The sequence below is a fragment of the Phyllobates terribilis genome, unplaced genomic scaffold (assembly GCF_046119375.1).
Source record: "Phyllobates terribilis strain yellow unplaced genomic scaffold, ASM4611937v1 Scaffold_2__4_contigs__length_985480577, whole genome shotgun sequence".
Lineage (NCBI taxonomy): Eukaryota > Metazoa > Chordata > Amphibia > Anura > Dendrobatidae > Phyllobates > Phyllobates terribilis.
Genome location: NW_027362762.1, coordinates 809689811 through 809709576, shown reverse-complemented (window position 1 = coordinate 809709576; position 19766 = coordinate 809689811). Strand labels below are relative to the sequence as shown.

Below are 19766 nucleotides of genomic sequence, written 5' to 3'. Positions count from 1 at the left end.
TTGTATTTTTTATATATTTTGTACTGTCTTGTTTTTTTTTTTTATTACATCATACATTTTTTATATGTTTTCACATGCTTGTCTACATTAGACCCCTGGAATCTTTTTAACAGTGGACGACTTACAAAAACAGTGTGGGTCAAGTAAATCTTTGGCATGTCTGCCAAACCCTATCACCAATCCCCCATTTTTAAACCAGAGGAGAATGTTCATGCATATAAGCCAGGCACTTCTGGGCAACGCTGCCTGGATATAGCACCTTAATTCCACCTCCAGCCTTCCCATCTGTGTATAGAAAAAAAAAATCACTTAAGTATAAGGCGTCATCTCTGGCCAAATCTTGCAGTAGATTGACTTTAAATCAACTGCATTTCTATAACTGGACTTTACGACAAGAAGACATTATTTTTTCCTGCACTTTTCTAACTTTTTGAACCAAATGCCTGTCTGTTTAAAGAAAGCCAAGGAACAAGGAGCTGTCGTCATAAAAGAGCCTTGGATTGAAGAGGATGATGGCGGCAGAGTTAGATATGCAGTCCTACAGACGGTACGTTTTGACTCTCTTTAGGGCTGATTGAATTATCAGTTTCTTTTCTGACACCAGATATTATTGAGATCTACTGGTTGTTTTCCTTTTCCCCCAGGCTCCGCTTTGTCCAGTGATTAAACTCTATGGCTTTGATCACTGACTTTTCTCTGATGAGCCAGTTTTCCCTTCTGACAGTGACTGGGAGGGGGGACTTCATTTCACTTCCTAGGTGATTTGCCTGGAGCAAATTCTTTCTAGGAGTAATGATAGAACTGGTAGCTGTTGAATACACATGCTACTATTTCACTTTTTTTTCTCTTGCAGTATGGAGATACTACACATACCCTCGTTGAATACCTGGGGCCATATCAAGGTGTCTTCCTCCCAGGTTTTAAAAAGCCTCTGTACAGTGACCCACTGTTATCTTCATTGTGAGTGAGACTGTGGTAACATGTATAATATTACTAAAACAACACACAAAGATTCATACAAAACCATTAAAAGGCTTTCTCTGTACACACACAATACATGGATAATACCAGAATTATTAAGGTTTGTTACTTATGTCATGATTCATTTGTTATATAGAATAGAATTAGGATAAGAAGAGAAAATGTGATCAGTTAAAAAAAAACAATTATATTTCGATCCTGGTGCGTCCAGCACTGATACCCTTGTGGTCCCCACCAGTCTTTGGTACCTTCCTGGCAGTGAAGCTATAATGTACAAGCCAGTGGATCACTGATCAAGTACGTTGTGAGAACAGTAACTGGATGCAGGGGTCACTTGGATCCGCTTGATGTCTTTGTTCAAAATATTCAAGGGAAGTTCACAAAGACCAAGGGGAAGCACAGGAGCATCCGTGCTGGAGCTGCATGAGATTCAATAGGTGAATATTCATAGATTTTATTTGGGCATTTTTATATTACAGCATTTACCAAGAGCTATAAATAACATAATATTTGAATAATTTTTACAGAAAAAGGGGTTACCCATTTGGTTTGTCAATTATTTATAGTAAATTAAGTGGCTAAACAAATTTAATACAATTACATTTTTGGTCTGCTGATGGTCAAAACAAATGAAAAGGAACCATTCATTGTATTACAGGGAATCTGTCACCAGGTTTTTACTACCCCATCTGAGAGGAGCATTATGTAGAGGCAGAGACCCGGATTACAGCAATGTATCGCTTACTGGGCTGCTTGCTACCATATTGATAAAATCACTGTTTTATCTGCTGCAGATCTAGCAGTTCTCTAAATGCTGAGCTCTGTATAACCCCACCCACACCACTGATTGGCAGCATTCTGTGTACACTGTGCATAGGCAGAAATCTGCCAATCAGTGGTGGGGGTGGGGTTATACAGAGCTCATGAATATGGATGACTACATGGCACCAGGTTTACTAGTCCTTTAGTGATAATCTCCTGCTAATAAACCAATAATTTTGTAAAAATTATAGTAAGCAGCCCAGTAAGTGACACATCGCTGGAATCAGAGTCTCTATCTCTACATTATGCTGCTCTCATATTAGGTGGTAAAATCCTGCTGATAGATTTCTTTTAATCGCATATTACCTGTTCCATTAAACCTGTCATTTGTCATCATATTGCAACGCGAGTTAATTTTCTAGTCTTCAGACTATGATTTCAAATACATCAAAAAACAACACTGACATAATAAAGTCAGTATTTTCATAAAGTGTTTGCAATATCAGAAATATTGTATATGACATTAATGAATAATGTTTCTTTCTTCTTCTTACAGACCATCAGGTTGCCTGAACTTCATTGATCACATTGTAGGAAACCAGCCTGATAATGCAATGGAGCCCATTGTGAACTGGTAATGGAAAAAATGTAGCCAAGCTACAAAGGTCTCTCCATATTGCCATCCACTAATTCTGTAGCATAAAGGCATTGCTTATTTATAAAGTGTATCTTTAAATGGACTGTAACGGATTGGAGAAGCCTGGCTGTTTACTTCCAAAATCACTGCCACACTTTGCTACATGCTAAGGGCTCACTCACGCGAGTGTATAACAACGGCCGAGTGCTATCCGATGTTTTATCTGATACCACTTGGCCCAATGTTGTACAGTACTATGGGGCAGTGCAGATCTGCGATTTTTTTTTTCATGCCGATTTGGAGTGAGAAAAAAATTGCAGCATGATGCAAATGGCTCCCGAATTTGGATCACACGCACCCATTCAAGTTTATGTGTGTGTGTAAAACATTAGACTGTACTTGGATGTTATCTGAGTGCAGTCCGATATCCGCACACTCAGACAATAGAGAAGATGGAGAAATTAAGTTCTCCATCTTCACAACTGTGCTCCGATTTTCTCATGGTAGAAAATTGAAGCACAGTAAGATGACACTCGGCTCAAACTCTGACAGATAATCTGCCGAATTATCTCGCACGAGAAAATCTACGGCTTTCTGACTGCAGCCTAACAAGGTAGCTCAGTTCCACTGATGTGAATCGAGCTTAGCTGCAACACCACACAAAACCTGGGGACTGGCATAACAGCCATATTTTCCTTTATATCCCCCAGAAAACAAAAATTCTCCATAAACACAGTTGAATGATCACAATTCTAATATCACTTATTTAAAATGGCTTTTTACTCGAGATAGTGCCCTCTTTGGAAAGACAATGAATTCTAGAACTCAGCAGGCCCATCTAGATGTCATGTTGTCAGACAGCAAAGCTCCTGGGAACAAGTGCTGTCCGGTAACAAAGATCTGAAAACTCAGACACAATTTTTACAAACAATGTATTTTTTATCCCGTGCAAAACAATTCAAAATAAATTATGTAAGTAAGGACAGTGCCTTCAATAGCTGGAAGGTGAATGACCACTATCCTCATCAGTACCCCATTTATATGCTCACTGGGTTTAACCAAGTCTTCATGTTTTCAATAGGGATAGGCGAGTAACCCACTGCCAGACAACTTTGGCAGCAGCTTACTCAATCCTTCTTTTAACCGACATCATCTGTCAGAAGAGAGTAAGGGGGCCCCTGTAAAATTAAAGAAGGAATCCCAATAAAATTTGCATTGGCTAAACCTGTGTGAATGTATATGTAGTACAGATGTATTACTATATCCACCGACAGACGTCTTTTCTGGTGTTCAGCACCCCTTCAGTCCTCTTCTGAGTCATGTGGAGGAAAGTTGCTTTTACAATGTACACATGTGGATATAATTGTTCATACCCTTCCGTTAAAGTAAGAAATACCCACAATGGTCACTGAATTAACTTAAAAGTGACAATAGAAACTTTAAATTACTGAATATCAACTAATGAAAATCAGACATTGCATTGTGGCTCAACAGAAAAATGTTAAAAAAAACAAACTAATGAAATAGCCTGGACAAAAATGATGGTACTTGTAACTTAATATTTTGTTGACAATCTTTTGAGGCAATAACTGCAAACTGTCACGGCAGTAACCCACACACCTCCTCCATGCTGCCCTGCTCACCGTAGTCACTGCACTTCTTCTCCTTGTCTTAGACCTAGCAGGGTATATTTGCAGCAGCTCCTCCCACCACTCCTTGCCTGAACGTTGGTTCCTGGTTAGTTTGTCTACTAGTGTCCTGTGCTTATATGTATTGTTACTATTATCAACACAGCTGTTTACCCGTCTTGTCTGACCTTTCCGCTCCTGACTTAGGCTATGTGTATTGAACCTGTGCCGCCTGCTCTGACCTGACATCTTTGCCTTCCCCCTCCTGTACCTCTTACCCATGTCTCTGACCCTCCAGTTAGCTGCTACAGACCTGGGGACTGCCCTGGAGTGGTACCTGATTAGTGGCAGCCAAGCCTACCCTCACCACCAGAGGCTCTGGTGAATACCTAGCAGTCACTTAGTCACGCCCCTCTAGGGTAAATAATCGATTTCTGTAACTCTCAATGAGACTTCTGCACCTGTCAACATGTATTTTGGCCCACTTCTCCTGACCAAATTGCTCCCGCTATCTCAGGTCTGAAGAGTGCCTTCTCCAGACTACATTCTTCAGCTCATTCCATAGATGTTCAATAAGATTTAGATAAGAGCCATTTCAGAATAGTCCAATGCTTCGCTCTCAGACCAAGCTTTCTGACACTGAGCAGCATATTTTGCTCCAGAATGCCTTGATAGTTTTGATATTTTATTGTACCCTGAACAGATACAAGACACTCTGTTCCACAGTAGGTACAATATTGTTTTCTTTTGAAGCTTCATTTTTGTGTCTATGAACATAGAGCTGATGTGACTTTCCCAAAAGCCCCGGTTTTGTCTCATTTGTCAAAGGACATTCTCCCATAGTCTTTGAGGCTTGTCAATATGCATTTTGGCAAATTCCAATCTTGCTTTTTCATTATTTGCTTTCAACAGTGGTTTCCTCCCAGGTTGTGTTCCATGAAGTCCACTTTTGCCAAGACAGTGACAGATGATGCAATCTGACACTGATGCACCTTGACCTTGGTGTTCACCTCTAATCTCTTTGGAGGTTGTTATGAACTCCCTGGTTACCATTCATATCTGTCTCTTCAATTTGTCACCATTTTTACTCTTGTGGCCATGGCCACGGACATTGACTACAGTCCCATAGACCTTAAACTTCTCAATAATATATGCACCTTTATTATTATTATTATTTATTATTATAGCACCATTTATTCCATGGCACTTTACATGTGAAAAAGGGGTATACATAGCAGAAACACAATAATCTTGAACAAAAAGAGTTAGTGACTGGTACAGGAGGAGAGAGGACCCTGCCCGCGAAGGCTCACAATCTACAATCCACCTTTAGTAACATGAACATCAAGCTGTTTGGAGATGGTCTTATAGCCTTTACGCTTGACATGTTTGTCTATAATTTTCTTTTTAATCTCCCGAGACAACTCTATACTTAGCTTTCTTTGGTCCATGTTCAGTGTCGCACACACAGTGATACCAAACAGCATAGTGACTACTTTTCACCCTCTAAATAGACAGACTGACTGATTACAAGTTTGTAGACATCTGTGATACTAATTACAGAATACATCTTAGTTTAACATGTCCCTATGGTCGATTTATTTTCAATCATTCCTAGGGGTACCATCACTAGGGCAATTTCATTCATTTGGTTTTTTTTTTACATTCAAAAGTAATGTCTGATTTTCATTAGTTGATATTCAGTAAATTTAAATTGAAAATTACTTTTGTCAGTTTCAAGTTATTTCAGTGACCATTGAGGGGTTTTCTTACTTTAACAGAAAGGTATGAACAATTATGTCCATATGTTTAAGTCTATGAAATGTCAGAATGAGGCTCCATGAACTTACATAGTAATAGCAACTTCCAGCTTACACAAAACCCAGTATGAGTGGGCAAGTCCAAAAATTTGTCACGTAACCCAGAAGAGGACTGGTGAGGCATTAGACACACTGGAGAAGACTGCAGTCGTTGAGTATCTTAATTCACCTACACTACATTCCCATAGGTTTAGGCCATAAAAATTTTAATGCCAGTGCTTCTTTAATATAGAAAAATGCTTATTTTGATATTTGTTATATTTTTGAGGTATAGGGGATAACTCGCTGATTGCTTGGGATCCAACTACTGGGACCCCTGAGATCGGAGCTCTGTAACCACAAAAACTGGGTTTTGCTGTCCCATCCTCAATTGAGCAAAGCCTGGCCATGCACACTCCCGCTTCTCTCGGGATGGGGGTGCAGAGCCCAGATCTTGGCATCACTGGGTATCTAAACATCCTTCAAGAACAGCTTCCAATGATCCAGGAGCAATTTGGTGATGAACAATGCTTTTTCCAGTATAATTGAGTTCCATGTCACAAGGCGAAAGTAATAACTAAGTGGCTCAGTGAACAAAACATTGACATTTTGGTTGTATGGCCTGGAAACTCCCAAGATCTCAATCCCATTGAGAATCTGTGGTCAATCCTCAAAAAGCGGGTGAACAAACCAAAACACAGAAATAATTATGAACTCCATACACTAATTAGGCAAGAATGGTTTGTCATCAATCAGGATTTGGCCAAGAAGCCGATATCCAGCATGCCAGGGTGAATTGCAAAAGTCTTGAAAATCCATGTGATTGTGTTAAATCAAATGCCCCATCACTGGTGTTACTGATTGCATCATCTAGGGAAGTGTTCCCGAACTCCAGTCTTCAAGGCCCACCAACAGGTCATGTTTTCAGGATTTCCTTAGTATTGCACAGGCAATAATTCCATCACCTGTGTAATACTAAGGAAATCCTGAAAACATGACCTGTTGGTGGGCCTTGAGGACTGGAGTTGGGTAACACTGATCTAGGGCACATGTGTCAAACTCTGACCTGTGGGCCAAATCTGGCCCTCAGGGTCGTTATATTTGGCCCCCGACACCAGAACCACCTCCCCTATGTGGGGAAATTATTCTATATGGAGGACATTATTCTATATGGAGGACTATGTGAGGCCCATTTTACTGTTTGGAGGACTATGTGGGGCCCATTATTCTGTATGGAGGACTATGTGGGGCCCATTATTCTGTATGGAGGGTTATGTGGGGCCGATTATTGTGCATGGAGGGCTATGTGGGGCCCATTATTCTGTATGGAGGACTATGTGGGGCCCATTATTCTGTATGGAGGACTATGTGGGGGGCATTATACTGTATGGAGGACTATGTGGGGCCCATTATTCTGTATGGAAGACTATATGGGGCCCATTATTCTGTATGGAGGACTATGTGGGGCCCATTATAGTGTATGGAGGACTATGTGGGGCCCATTATAGTGTATGGAGGACTATGTGGGGCCCATTATTCTGTATGGAAGACTATGTGGGGCCCATTTTTCTGTATAGAAGACTATTTTGGGCTCATTATTCTGTATACTGGTTGGCCCGTAACTTTGTCCAAGTTTTTCATTTTGGCCCTCTGTGAGTTTAAGTTTGACATCCCTGCTCTAGGGGATTAAATTGCTGGAATCAGAGTAAATTTTTGATCCTGCCAATTGCAGGCAGGTGTCCACTAGATAACAAAGCTGACCCTTGCCGCATACACAGTGCAGTGGACTCATCTCTAGAGGGATTAAAGTGATTACATATTATTTATCATACTGAATAAAATAACACATATTTAAAAATAATCTATGTACTTTTAGGTATCAAAAGTGCCTGCTCTTCCACAGATTCTGGTCTGTAGATGACAAACAGATTCATACAGACTACAGTGCCCTGCGTTCAATTGTGGTGACAAATTATGAGGAGACTATAAAAATGCCAATAAATGAACCAGCTCCTGGGAAGAAAAAGTCACAGATACAGGTAACAAATGTTTGATGGCATGTCATTAGTGGGCTATTAACTGTTATCAGCCACATGTAAACAGCACAGCTCTATACAGAGAGTAATATAGTAAATAGTAGTTGATCTGCAGTACCCAGGAGCGGCCACTACGCTGGTGTACAGGGCTGTGCTCTTTTGGCTCCATATACCATTTACATTAGGCAGCCACTGGGGCTGATAACAGTTGACCAGCCGAGGTGTTAAACAGCCAACAATCTGAATTTCCATACAATACATATTATGGGAACAGTCCTTCAGCGAAAGAGAGGCTTTCTAGTAATTCATTAAAGTGACTGTCCACTCTTGAACATTATTTTGTTTTTATTTGTTACTATATACTAAATTCTCTGATGCTTGCCTTCCTAAAGAGTAACTACACCTTTTTTATTATTTTAATGTTGGATCTGTAATTTGCAAGTTTTTTTTATAGAATTAAAGAGATTTTGTCAGCAGATTTTTGCTATATAATCTGAGAGCAGCATAACATAGGGCAAGAAAGCCTAATTCCAGGGATGTGTCACTTACTGGGCTGCTTGGTGCAGTTTTAATAGAATTCCTGTTTTCTCTGATGGAGATGTAGCAGATTTAAAGCCTTACTGATGTTTTAATTTTTATTTCAGAAATCAATAGCACACATGAAAATAAATAACTTTGTAATATTTCTTATCAGAAAAATTTGCTTCTTTCTCTGTCAAAAATTGATCAGTCAGTATAAAAATTCTCAATTCTGAGGCAAAATCTGTATTCGGTGAAGACAGACTCTCCCATTCCTGAGATAGGAGATGGCAGCTGCTACTGATGAGATTCTATGTAGATGGGAGGGAGGAGCTCTACCTCCAGCGCCTCCTGTCTGCATAGAACTGTAGATGCAGAATTAAGCTGAACAACTGCATCTGGTGTATGTCAGCACAGAATGACTGTTCAAACCAAGTACAGCCGCTCGGTGCTTCATGGTGGGGCCAATCATTTATATACACCTTCCCACCTGCTGGTTTTCCCTCTATCTCCACCCCATTATTTGATTGACAGCTCTGATTTCATAGAGCTGGAGAAGGGAGGAGATAGAGGGGAAACCAGCAGGTGGGAAGGTGTATAATGATTGGCCCCGCCATGAAGCACCGAGCGCCTGGGCTTGGTTTGAACAGTCATTCTGTGCTGACAGAGTCCCTTTAAGCAAAGGAGAAGCCCTGTGTGTTCACTGCCTCCTAGCAGCCACAGTGCAGGAGTGCAGTAGCAGAGACTGCCCAACACTCTCACTGCAATTGTAGGATACCGAGCCAATGATAGCGCTATGCAGGAGCAGCCCTCGAGACTGGCGCACAGAAGGGGGCTGGTGATGGAGGCTTAGAGTGTTATTCTTAATATTTTTGAAATTACATATCCAGCATTAAAATGAAAGAAAAAAAAAGTTTACATTACTCTTTAATATATATTTATAGCTTTGTACTCCAGCTCCCAGCACAGTTTAAATGGATTTGTCCCTTAAGGAACATCTATATCATATTTACAGGATAAGACCTAATTATCTGATATATGTTTGACGCAAAGCTGAGACCCATATCTATCTGTAGAACTGGGCCAAAAGGCACACTGTAAGTAATGAAGAGGAGCCACACATACCTAGCTCTCTCCATTCATTTCTATGGGAGCTGCAAAAATGTCCCAGATTGGGAAACCATTGTAAGGCCACGGCCCCACTATCAGTATTTGGTCAGTATTTTTTCTCAGGAGTTGGAGCCAAAACCAGGTGAGGAACAATCAGAGAAAAGGTATAATAGAAACAAATCACCAATTCCGCATTTATCACCCACTCCTGGTTTTGGCTCCCACTCCTGAGAAAAATACTGACCGAATACTGATAGTGGGGCCATGGCCTAAGGGTTTGTTCCCTTGGAATCAGGGCTGTGGAGTCGGTAAGCCAAACCTCCGACTCCTCAATTTCCATGACTCCAACTCCATGACTCCGACTCCCTCATACATGGCTCATGGTTAAGTGATAAATTTACTGTAGCACAGATTCATCTCAGCTAAAAGTCTAGACCCTTAGATCAGGAATAGGACAGACATTTATAGGACATTTCATAACTTTCCCAAATTCTTATGAAAAACAATTCCCCACAAACTGCATTGTACTACTGCACCCAATTTATTATATATTTTAGGAGTTGGAGTCGGTCCATTTTATACCGACTCCGACTCCACCAAAATGGGCTCCGACTCCACAGCCCTGCTTGGAATGAATAATGGGTACCAGCAGAAAAACTCGATGTAGAATCCTTACGGAAACTGACCTATAGAATTAATTTCCGGGTACAGTGTCACTTAAAGGAGTTTTCCCACAAACGAAAGTTGATTATTATTATTCCAAGATCTATTAATTATAACTTCCACAATTGGATGTGTTTAAATAAAATATTCCTGTGCTGAGATAATCTTATAAATGTGCCTCTGCTGTGTGCTGTGTAATGGCTGTGTCTGACCGTGTATGGAACATGGTCTGATCATACCACAGCTCCTGGGCAGGGGAGGAAGCAAAAGAGTATACAGACAGGACAGCATGGGATCGCAGCGGATTCTTTTTGTGAGGTAAAGCATTTTCCTACCTTTTTTAAAACAATGTTTTACTTCAAAGAAAGAATCAGCTGATAAAAGAAGATATTCTTTTTAATATCAGGTGATAAAACTTTCAAGAATGATTACAAAGCAATTCTAACATGAATTTACAAAGCAAGTACACTGGCCCCATCACAACTAAGAGAAATACATAATATATGTAGTTTGTTTTCTGAAATATGGTGACAAATCCACTTTAAAAGGGGATGTCCAATAAAAAGAAGAAATTTTCACTTATCCATGGGACAGGTGACAACTTATAGATTGGTAGAGATAAAAACCACTTTGTCCCCCAGCAATCAGCAGAACGGGGCACTTGTATCCCCGGTAGAGCGCAGACGGCCTTTTAAATTGGACTGAGATCGGAATGCAGTGCATGGACTGGCCGGCGGCTCTCCCAACCGGAGCGTGACAGCTTCATGTATTTCTATGCAGCTGTCACGCTTGGGTCAGGAGAGCTGCCGGCCAGTCCGTGCACTGCATTTTGACCTCGACCGTATGAGTGGAGCAGCAGTTGACATGTTCGATCACTGCTCTATTCTTTGTCTATAAAGTTTGCTGGAGAAAGCGAAGAGCAATACTTGGCTGTCCTATAAAGAATGGAAAGGTGGTCAAGTATGCACACTGCTGCTCTATTTTAACAATGATAAAAGTTCCCTGTTTTGCCAATTTGTGGGAGTCCCCACAGTTTGACCCCCAAAGTAATTTTACTCCAGCTGAAGCCCTAGATTCCCTTTTCATTGCACCCACAAAATATGATGCCAACAAAAGAGCCCCACAAACACTGTATAATACCCCACAGTGAATTCCTCCACAGTACTCCCCCACACGCACATGATGACCCTACTGTACCTCACCTCAACTCCTCTGCCAAACTATGGTGACCCCAACACAGTATGATCCTCCAACTGTGACCCCCACACAGCTCTCCATACAGTGTAATGGGTCTACATACAGGATAATGGCCCCACACCTCTCCACAATGTATAATGGCCCCCATTAGCCCTCCAAACAGTATAATGGCCCCCACTCAAAACTTCACATTGTATAATTGCTTGCATACAGTATAAAGGCTCCCACCTAGCACTCCAAATATTATAATAGAGCCCACATAGCCCTCCAAAAATTATAATGGCCACCACACTGCCCTCCAAATATTCAAATAGCCCTCACATAGCCTTCCATTTAGTATAATGGGCCCCACATAGACCTCCATATACTAGTATATGCACCACATTACCTTCCATATAGTATAATGCACCCCATAGTCCTCCATATAGTATACTGCACTCCCCATAGTCCTCCATAGAGTATACTGCACTCTCCATAGACCTATATAGAGTAAACTGCACTCCCCATAGCCCTCCATTGAGTACACTGCACTCCCCATAGAGTATAATGCACTCCCCATAGTCCTCCATAGACTATAATTCACTCCCCATAGTCCTCCATACAGTATAATGCAATCCCCATAGTCCTCCATGAAGTATAATGCACTCCTCAGTCCTCCGTAGAGTATAATGTACTCCCCATAGTCCTCTATAGAGTACATTGCACTCCCCATAGTCCTCCATAGAGTATAATGCACTCCCAATAGTCATCCATAGACTATAATGCACTCCCCATAGTCATCCATAGAGTATAATGCACTACCCATAGTCCTCCAAAGAGTATAATGCACTCCCCATAGTCACCCATACAGTATAATGCACTCCCCAGTCCTCCATAGAGAATAATTCACTCCCCATAGTCCTCCACAGAGTATAATGCACTCCCCATAGTCGTTCAGAGTATACTACACTCTTCATAGAGTGTAATGCACTCCCCATAGTCCTCCATAGAGTATAATGCACTCCCCATAGTCGTTCAGAGTATACTGCACTCTTCATAGTGTAATGCACTCCCCATAGTCCTCCAAAGAGTATAATGCACTCCCCATAGTCGTTCAGAGTATACTGCACTCTTCATAGAGTGTAATGCACTCCCCATAGTCCTCCATAGAGTATAATGCACTTCCCATAGTCGTTCACAGAGTATACTGCACTCTCCATAGTGTAATGCACTCCCCATAGCCCTCCAGAGTATAATGCACTCCCCATAGTCCTCCATAGAGTATAATGAACTCCCCATAGTCCTCCATAGAGTATAATGCACCCCCTGTAGTCCTCCATAGAGTATAATGCACTCCCCATATCCCCATCCTATCCAGGATTCTGATACAGTTGAACATGTGATGATGGGCTGGCACTGGGCCCCCCGGCTTATGGGCACCATAGCGGCTGCATGGCCTGCCGCCATTGTCAGAATGCCACTGCTTCAATGGAAATGTTGGCTGGCTGCGACTATAGCGGTTTGTCAGCAACGCCTGTAGCAGGGCTGCATTCTGAAAGAGGTCGTCTCTGATGATGTATATATAGTTCTGGGGCCAGACGAGGTTTGCTTACATCTTCTTGTCCACCCAGCAGTCTCCATTAACGCTCATCATACACCAAATCCAGAATATACTGTGGATTTATTAAAGCTTTAGTATGTTTGTATATGTGTAAATACACATTTGCGTTCTTTTATCCATAAATACCTTAATTTTGTATCCAAATTTCATGGATACATGAAAGGTGTTTATTATGAAACAATTAGTTATAAAGCTATTGTTCTTACATAATTGTAAATGATAAGTACTGAGTAATTTGCACTTTCTTTCAGGAATATGTGGACTACTATGGTGGTGCTGGTGTACAGCACATTGCTCTGAACACTTCCGATATCATCAAAGCAGTGAGTAATTCAGACAGATTTCCAGAAAGCAGCGAGGGAGGGGCGAGTCTTCGGCTTTGATCTCCTTGCTGTTTGGCTAAGAGGGTGGTGTGTTTGTATATGCGAGTCTGTGCATGAATGCCTGCATAAGTTGCGAGACATGAATGCTATGGATATTTTGCCTCCTTTTTGTTATGGAGAATTTAATATTAATGAACTTGTGAGCATGAAGACATATTTATGAGTTGTGAAAATGAGCTTACAACATTCGTAATTTTCATAATTCATTAGTACATAAATGACTGTCAATATCCAGTACTGCACCCACTATATACAGTATATTACAGCTTTTTACTAATTGTTTTCAAATAGTCTAAAATACACAAATAATATACTTAAAATGAGTGATTCTTACCCATTGCGACAGCATCAGTCTCGTTTATGGACACTTCACTCTTATGACTTGGCTAACATAATGACACAATACCTGCCCACCATGGTGAAGGTTTATCTATAGTTATTGCCCTCTGAAGACCCTAAAAGTAACACACCATGTGATATAAGAGCTGCCCGCTGTGGTGATGTTTCACCATCATTAATGCCTGCTGGGGAAATGGATGACATGCTATCACCCAAAGTTGTTATCAAAGGGAATGTGTCAGTAGAACAACCCTTCCAAGCCGTCTATATGGGCATGTAGATCATAGAAAGGTGACTAAAACGATACCTTGGTATCTGCGATCCGGTGTCTTATTCCAGAGAAATCCAGGTTTTTCTTAATATCTAAGTGAGCGGATAAGATCTATAGGCCGGACACGGATCTCCCTGAGAATCTGCCTCCTGAGCTTATTTTAAATGAAGGTGGGCATTACCAGTGTGAGACATGTAGATCAGGAGAGCAGACTGTCAGTCATTACATGTCTCACACTAGTAATGCTCCTTTTTCATCTAAACTATGCTCTGGAGGCAGATTCTTAGGGAGATCCATGTCCAGCCCATATATCTTAACAGCTCATTTACATGTTAAGAAAAATGTTGATTAGTCTGGAATAAAACATCGGATCACAGATATCAAGGTATCATTTCACTGTACATGCCCAAATAGACGGCTTAGGAGTGTTAATCCTACAGACACATACCATTAAAAGAGGACCTATCACTGCCTGAAAAAAAGATTAGTTAGGGCAGATAAGTGATTTTCACAAGCTCTTTGATTCTGCCGCTTTTCCATTTATGCTGCATCATTCCATTAAAGAGATATTCACCTTTGTCGCTTATGTAGTGTGACAGAATTGTCAGTTCAGGGATTTTTACAAGCTAATTTACTCAATTATTTTAAGCAAGTGATAGGTCCTTTTTAAAGGGAATGTGTCACCCCCTGGGTGATATCAGACCTCTACTATGGCCATACAGGGTATAGAAAAGTAAATCCATACTTACCTGTATGGCATTGTAGATGTCTGATTGCAGAGAAATCTGGTTTTATAAAGTCTGTTTTCCAGAGGCTTGGCGTCCTGGGGACGCCAAGCAAACCCCTCCTATCTGCTTACTATTCCCCTAAATCGCCGCGTCTGTACTAAATTACCATATTCACCCCTCCCCTGGACGTCACAGGGCCCTGTGACAGGCCCTGTGACGTGCCCTGCTCTGCCTCCCCTCCCGCACATGCGCAAAGTGCCGCTCCTGTGGAGTGTGTTTTGTTTCCCTCTGGCCCCGTTTGGCTGCGTACTGCGCCACAGCCTTGTATTGCACAAGCGATGGTGAGTCACTGAGACTTCCGCTCCACTGGCAGTACGCAGCCAAACGGGGCCGGAGGGAAACAAAGCGCCGTATGCGCGGGAGGGGAGGCAGAGCAGGGCACATCACAGGCCCTGTGACGTGTAGGGGAGGGGGGAATATGGTAATTTAGCACAGAGGCGGCAATTTAGGGGAAGAGTAAGCAGATAGGAGAGATTCGCTTGGAGTCCCCCGGACGCCAAGCCTCTGGAAAACAGACTTTATAAAACCAGATTTCTCTGCAATCAGACCTCTGCTATGGGCCATACAGGTAAGTATAGATTTACTGTTCTATACCCTGTATGGCCATAGTAAACGTCTGATATCGCCCAGCGGGGTGATACATTCCCTTTAAGAAGTGCCACAAGGATTGGTCTGAACCAGTAAGGTGATATTTTTTATTTATTTTATTTTTATTTATTTTACTCATTTACAGTAGTGTTCAAAATAATAGCAGTCCAATATGACTAACCAGATTAATCACTGTTTTTGGTATAAATTATATTACCACATGTCAAACAATTTACTAGTTGGTGCAGTAGATTCTAAGAAAACAAACAGACTCCACATTCATGATCTACATGTTTTTGAGTCTGTGTATTTGAATAATTGATTGTAAGGGGGGGGGGGGGTGTTCAAAATAATAGGAGTGTGAAATTCAATTAGTGAGGTCAATCATTCTGTGAAGAAACAGGTGTGAATCAGGTGGCCCTTATTTAAGGGTGAAGCCAGCACATGTTGTACATGCATTTCTCCTTGAAAGCCTGAGAAATATGGGTCATTCGAGACATTGTTCAGAAGAACAGCGTACTTTGATTAAAAAGTTGATTGGAGAGGGTAAAACTTATAAAGAAGTATAGACAAAGATAGGCTGTTCAGCTAAAATGATCTCCAGTGCTTTAAAATGGAAAGCAAAACCAGAGAGACGTGGAAGAAATCGGACTACCATTCAAATGGATCAAAGAATAGCCAGAATGGCAAAGGCTCAGCCAATGATCAGCGACAGTCTCAAGTTACCTGTGAGTACTGTGATAGTTAGAAGACGCCTGTGTGAAGCTAATATCTTAGTAAGAAGTTCCCGCAAAGTCCCACTGTTAAAAAAAAGACAATGAAAGAAATGGAGAAATATTTTGTGGACTGATGAAAGTAAAATTGTTCTTTTTGGGTCCAACGGCCGCAGACAGTTCATCAGACGACCCGCAAACTCTGCATTCAAGCCACAGTACACTCTGAAGACAGTGAAGCATGGTGGTACAAGCATCATGATATGGGCATGTTTCTCTTACTATGGTGCCGGACCTATTTATCACATACCAGGGATCATGGACCAGTTTGCATATGTTAAAATACTTGAAGAGGTCATGTAGCCTTACGCTGAAGAGGATATGCCCTTGAAATGGGTGTTTCAACAAAACAACGACGCTAAACACACCAGTAAATGAGCAAAATCTTGGTTCCAGTCCAACAAAATTGAGGTTATGGAGTGGCCAGCCCAATCCCCGGCCCTTAATCCAATAAAACACTTGTGTGGTGACATCAAAAATGCCATTTCTGAGGCAAAGCCAACAAATACCAAAATATTGTGGGATGTAGTCAAAACATCCTGGGCTGGAATAACAGTTGACAGGTGCCAGAAGTTGGTTGACCTTATGCCACATAGATGTGAAGCAGTTCTAAAAAACTATGGCATACAACTAAATATTAGGTTAGCGATTCACAGAAATGCTAAATCCTCAAAAAAAGTACATATTGTGAGTTTGTAAAGACAGATGCAGACACTGCTATTTTTTTGAACAGCCCAATGTTCATTTTTTGTTATTTTCTGTAAAGTAGTTAAAAGTTATATACATCCTCTTCATGTTTTCATGTTTTGAATTAGAAAACAGTGTGCAATGTTCCCAATGCATGGAAATAAAAACTAGTATAAAGATTTTGTGCTTAACATGTTTTTGAACACACTGCTATTATTTTGAACACTACTGTATAGAGTACCATTAATTCCACAGCGCTTTACAGACATTACCCGCACTGTCCCCATTGGGGCTCACAATCTAAATTCCTTATTAGTATGTCTTTGGAGTGTGCGGGGAAACCCATGCAAACACGAGGAGAACATACAAGCTCCTTGCAGATGTTGTCCTTGGTGGGATTTGATCCAGGACCCCGGCACTGCAAGGTTGCAGTGCTAACACTGAGCCACCATGCTGCCCATTTTGATAATTATTATTTTTGTATTTTAAGCCATTAAAAAAAAAAACATTTTTAAAACTCAAAATGTAGATTACCCCTTCAACCAAGGTGGCGGTAACAGAGATTCTTCCCTGTGGGTGTTTACTTTCTCCCCTCTATACTTCCCAATCATGAGAAGGCAGTGTTTTAAAGGTGAAAAGAAGCAAATGTCCATAGAGAAGGTCAAAACAGGCATTTTCAGCGTGATCTGTTGAGATTTGATGTGTCTCACTTGACCATGCTGACAACTCCTCACTCCTGTCACTTCTTGTCATTACAGTGTCAGGAGAAGAGCATCAGCGTGGATTGCAGTGAGGATCATCGTGGGAGCAGCGATTGTCACGTACATCACTCGGAGAATAAGGAGATATATAGTATGCTCCAATACATGTAGTAGTGCCAGAGCATTGTATGTGACAAATTCTGCTCCCATGATGATACTCACTACTCTGGTGCTCCGCGTTACAGCTCTCATTCCATGCCAAGCAACAAGGGTGAGGAAATCTCATCATGGTCAAATTAGACATCAATTCTCCCCAGATCATGTGTTTTTGACACAGCTGATTCTTTTTGTAAGGTAAAACTTTCCCTGCCTGTTTTAACTCAAAGAAAGAATCAGCTGTGATCCCGTGTTGTCCAGTCTGTATACTCTTTTGCTTCCTCCCCTCCCCAGGAGATGTGGTATGATCAGACCATGTCCCTGTACGGTCAGACACAGTCATTACACAGTACACAGCAGGGGCACATTTATAAGATTATCCCAGCACAGGAGTATCGCTGTGATGTCATTGCTGCAACCTGTACACAATCACAGGAGCAGCGGTGAGACGCAGCATTAGCTGCCAGGAATGTAACAGCTCAGTTTATTTCACTTTTCCTCCCTGTGCCTCTGGAGTGACAAGCTTTGAAAGGGGACAACCCATTTAAGATGTTGACACAATAATTTAATTCTTATAATTAGTATCACATTTCTGACGTTTATTTTTAAAGGTAAAGAATCTGAAATCACGAGGAATGCAATTTCTTTCTGCACCGGACACTTATTATGATGAGCTGAGAAAAAATTTGAAAAGTGCCAAGATCACTGTGAAGGAAGATATTAGTGTGCTGCAGGTATATATTTGTAATAAAAAAGAGCAGAGGAAAGGAAAAAGGGTAATAAGCCAATTATTAATGTAAAAAAAGAACCATTATTTAATAAACACAACAATGCATTGTGCCGAAACACGCGTTGGGGCTGGCGTCATTCCAGCAGCAGAGGACAATTATGGGTATGTGGTTTACAAGTTGACCTATTATCACTGTTGTTTTTACTTTTGTTAGCTATATATTTATTTCTGTTATTACTTTTTGTTATTTTACTTTTGATACCTATATATATATATATATATATATATATATATATATATATATACACAGTACAGACCAAAAGTTTGGACACACCTTCTCATTTAAAGATTTTTTTTTTGTATTTTCATGACTATGAAAATCAAAACTATGAATTAACAAATGTGGAATTGTATACTTAACAAAAAAGTGTGAAACAACTGAAAATATGTCTTATATTCTGGGTTCTTCAAGGTAGCCACCTTTTGCTTTGATGACTGCTTTGCACACTTGGCATTCTCTTGATGAGCTTCAAGAGGTAGTCACCGGAAATGGTTTTCACTTCACAGGTGTGCCCTGTCAGGTTTAATAACTGGGATTTCTTGCCTTATAAATGGGGTAGGGACCATCAGTTGTGTTGTGAAGAAGTCTGGTGGATACACAGCTGATAGTCCTACTGAATAGACTGTTAGCTGCTCTTTTCTTGCCATAATACAAATTCTAAGTAAAGAAAAACGAGTGGCCATCATTACTTTAAGAAATGAAGGTCAGTCAGTCCGAAAAATTGGGAAAACTTTGAAAGTGTCCCCAAGTGCAGTTGCAAAAACCATCAAGCGCTACAAAGAAACTGGCTCACATGAGGACCGCCCCAGGAAAGGAAGACCAAGAGTCACCTCTGCTTCTGAGGATAAGTTTATCCAAGTCATCAGCCTCAGAAATCGCAGGTTAACAGCAGCTCAGATTAGAGACCAGGTCAATGCCACACAGAGTTCTAGCAGCAGACACATCTCTACAACAACTGTTAAGAAGAGACTTTGTGCAGCAGGCCTTCATGGTAAAATAGATGCTAGGTAACCACTGCTAAGGACAGGCAACAAGCAGAAGAGACTTGTTTGGGCTAAAGAACACAAGGAATGGACATTAGACCAGTGGAAATCTGTGCTTTGGTCTGATGAGTCCAAATTTCAGATCTTTGGTTCCAACCACCGTGTCTCTGTGCAACGCAGAAAAGGTGAACGGATGGACTGCTAAGCCAGATGACTTGGCCTCCACAGTCACCAGACCTGAACCCAATCGAGATGGTTTGGGGTGAGCTGGACCGCAGAGTGAAGGCAAAAGGGCCAACAAGTGCTAAGCATCTCTGGGAACTCCTTCAAGATTGTTGGAAGACCATTTCAGGTGACTACCTCTTGAAGCTCAT

General features: G+C 41.2%; 1 protein-coding gene across 2 annotated transcripts in view; it reads left to right on the top strand.

Annotated features, from left to right (window-relative positions):
• The window catches only part of LOC141230226 (4-hydroxyphenylpyruvate dioxygenase), a 96721-nt gene that overhangs the window by 63207 nt on the left and 13748 nt on the right, over positions 1 to 19766 (top strand). Inside the window, exons 7-12 of one of the 2 annotated variants that reach the window (XM_073667577.1) lie at positions 458 to 547; positions 854 to 960; positions 2300 to 2377; positions 7684 to 7846; positions 13184 to 13255; positions 18230 to 18352. In XM_073667577.1, the coding sequence (XP_073523678.1) occupies positions 458 to 547; positions 854 to 960; positions 2300 to 2377; positions 7684 to 7846; positions 13184 to 13255; positions 18230 to 18352 (633 nt within the window). The remainder of the gene's footprint in view (positions 1 to 457; positions 548 to 853; positions 961 to 2299; positions 2378 to 7683; positions 7847 to 13183; positions 13256 to 18229; positions 18353 to 19766) is intronic. The other variant, XM_073667578.1, reaches the window with a different exon arrangement.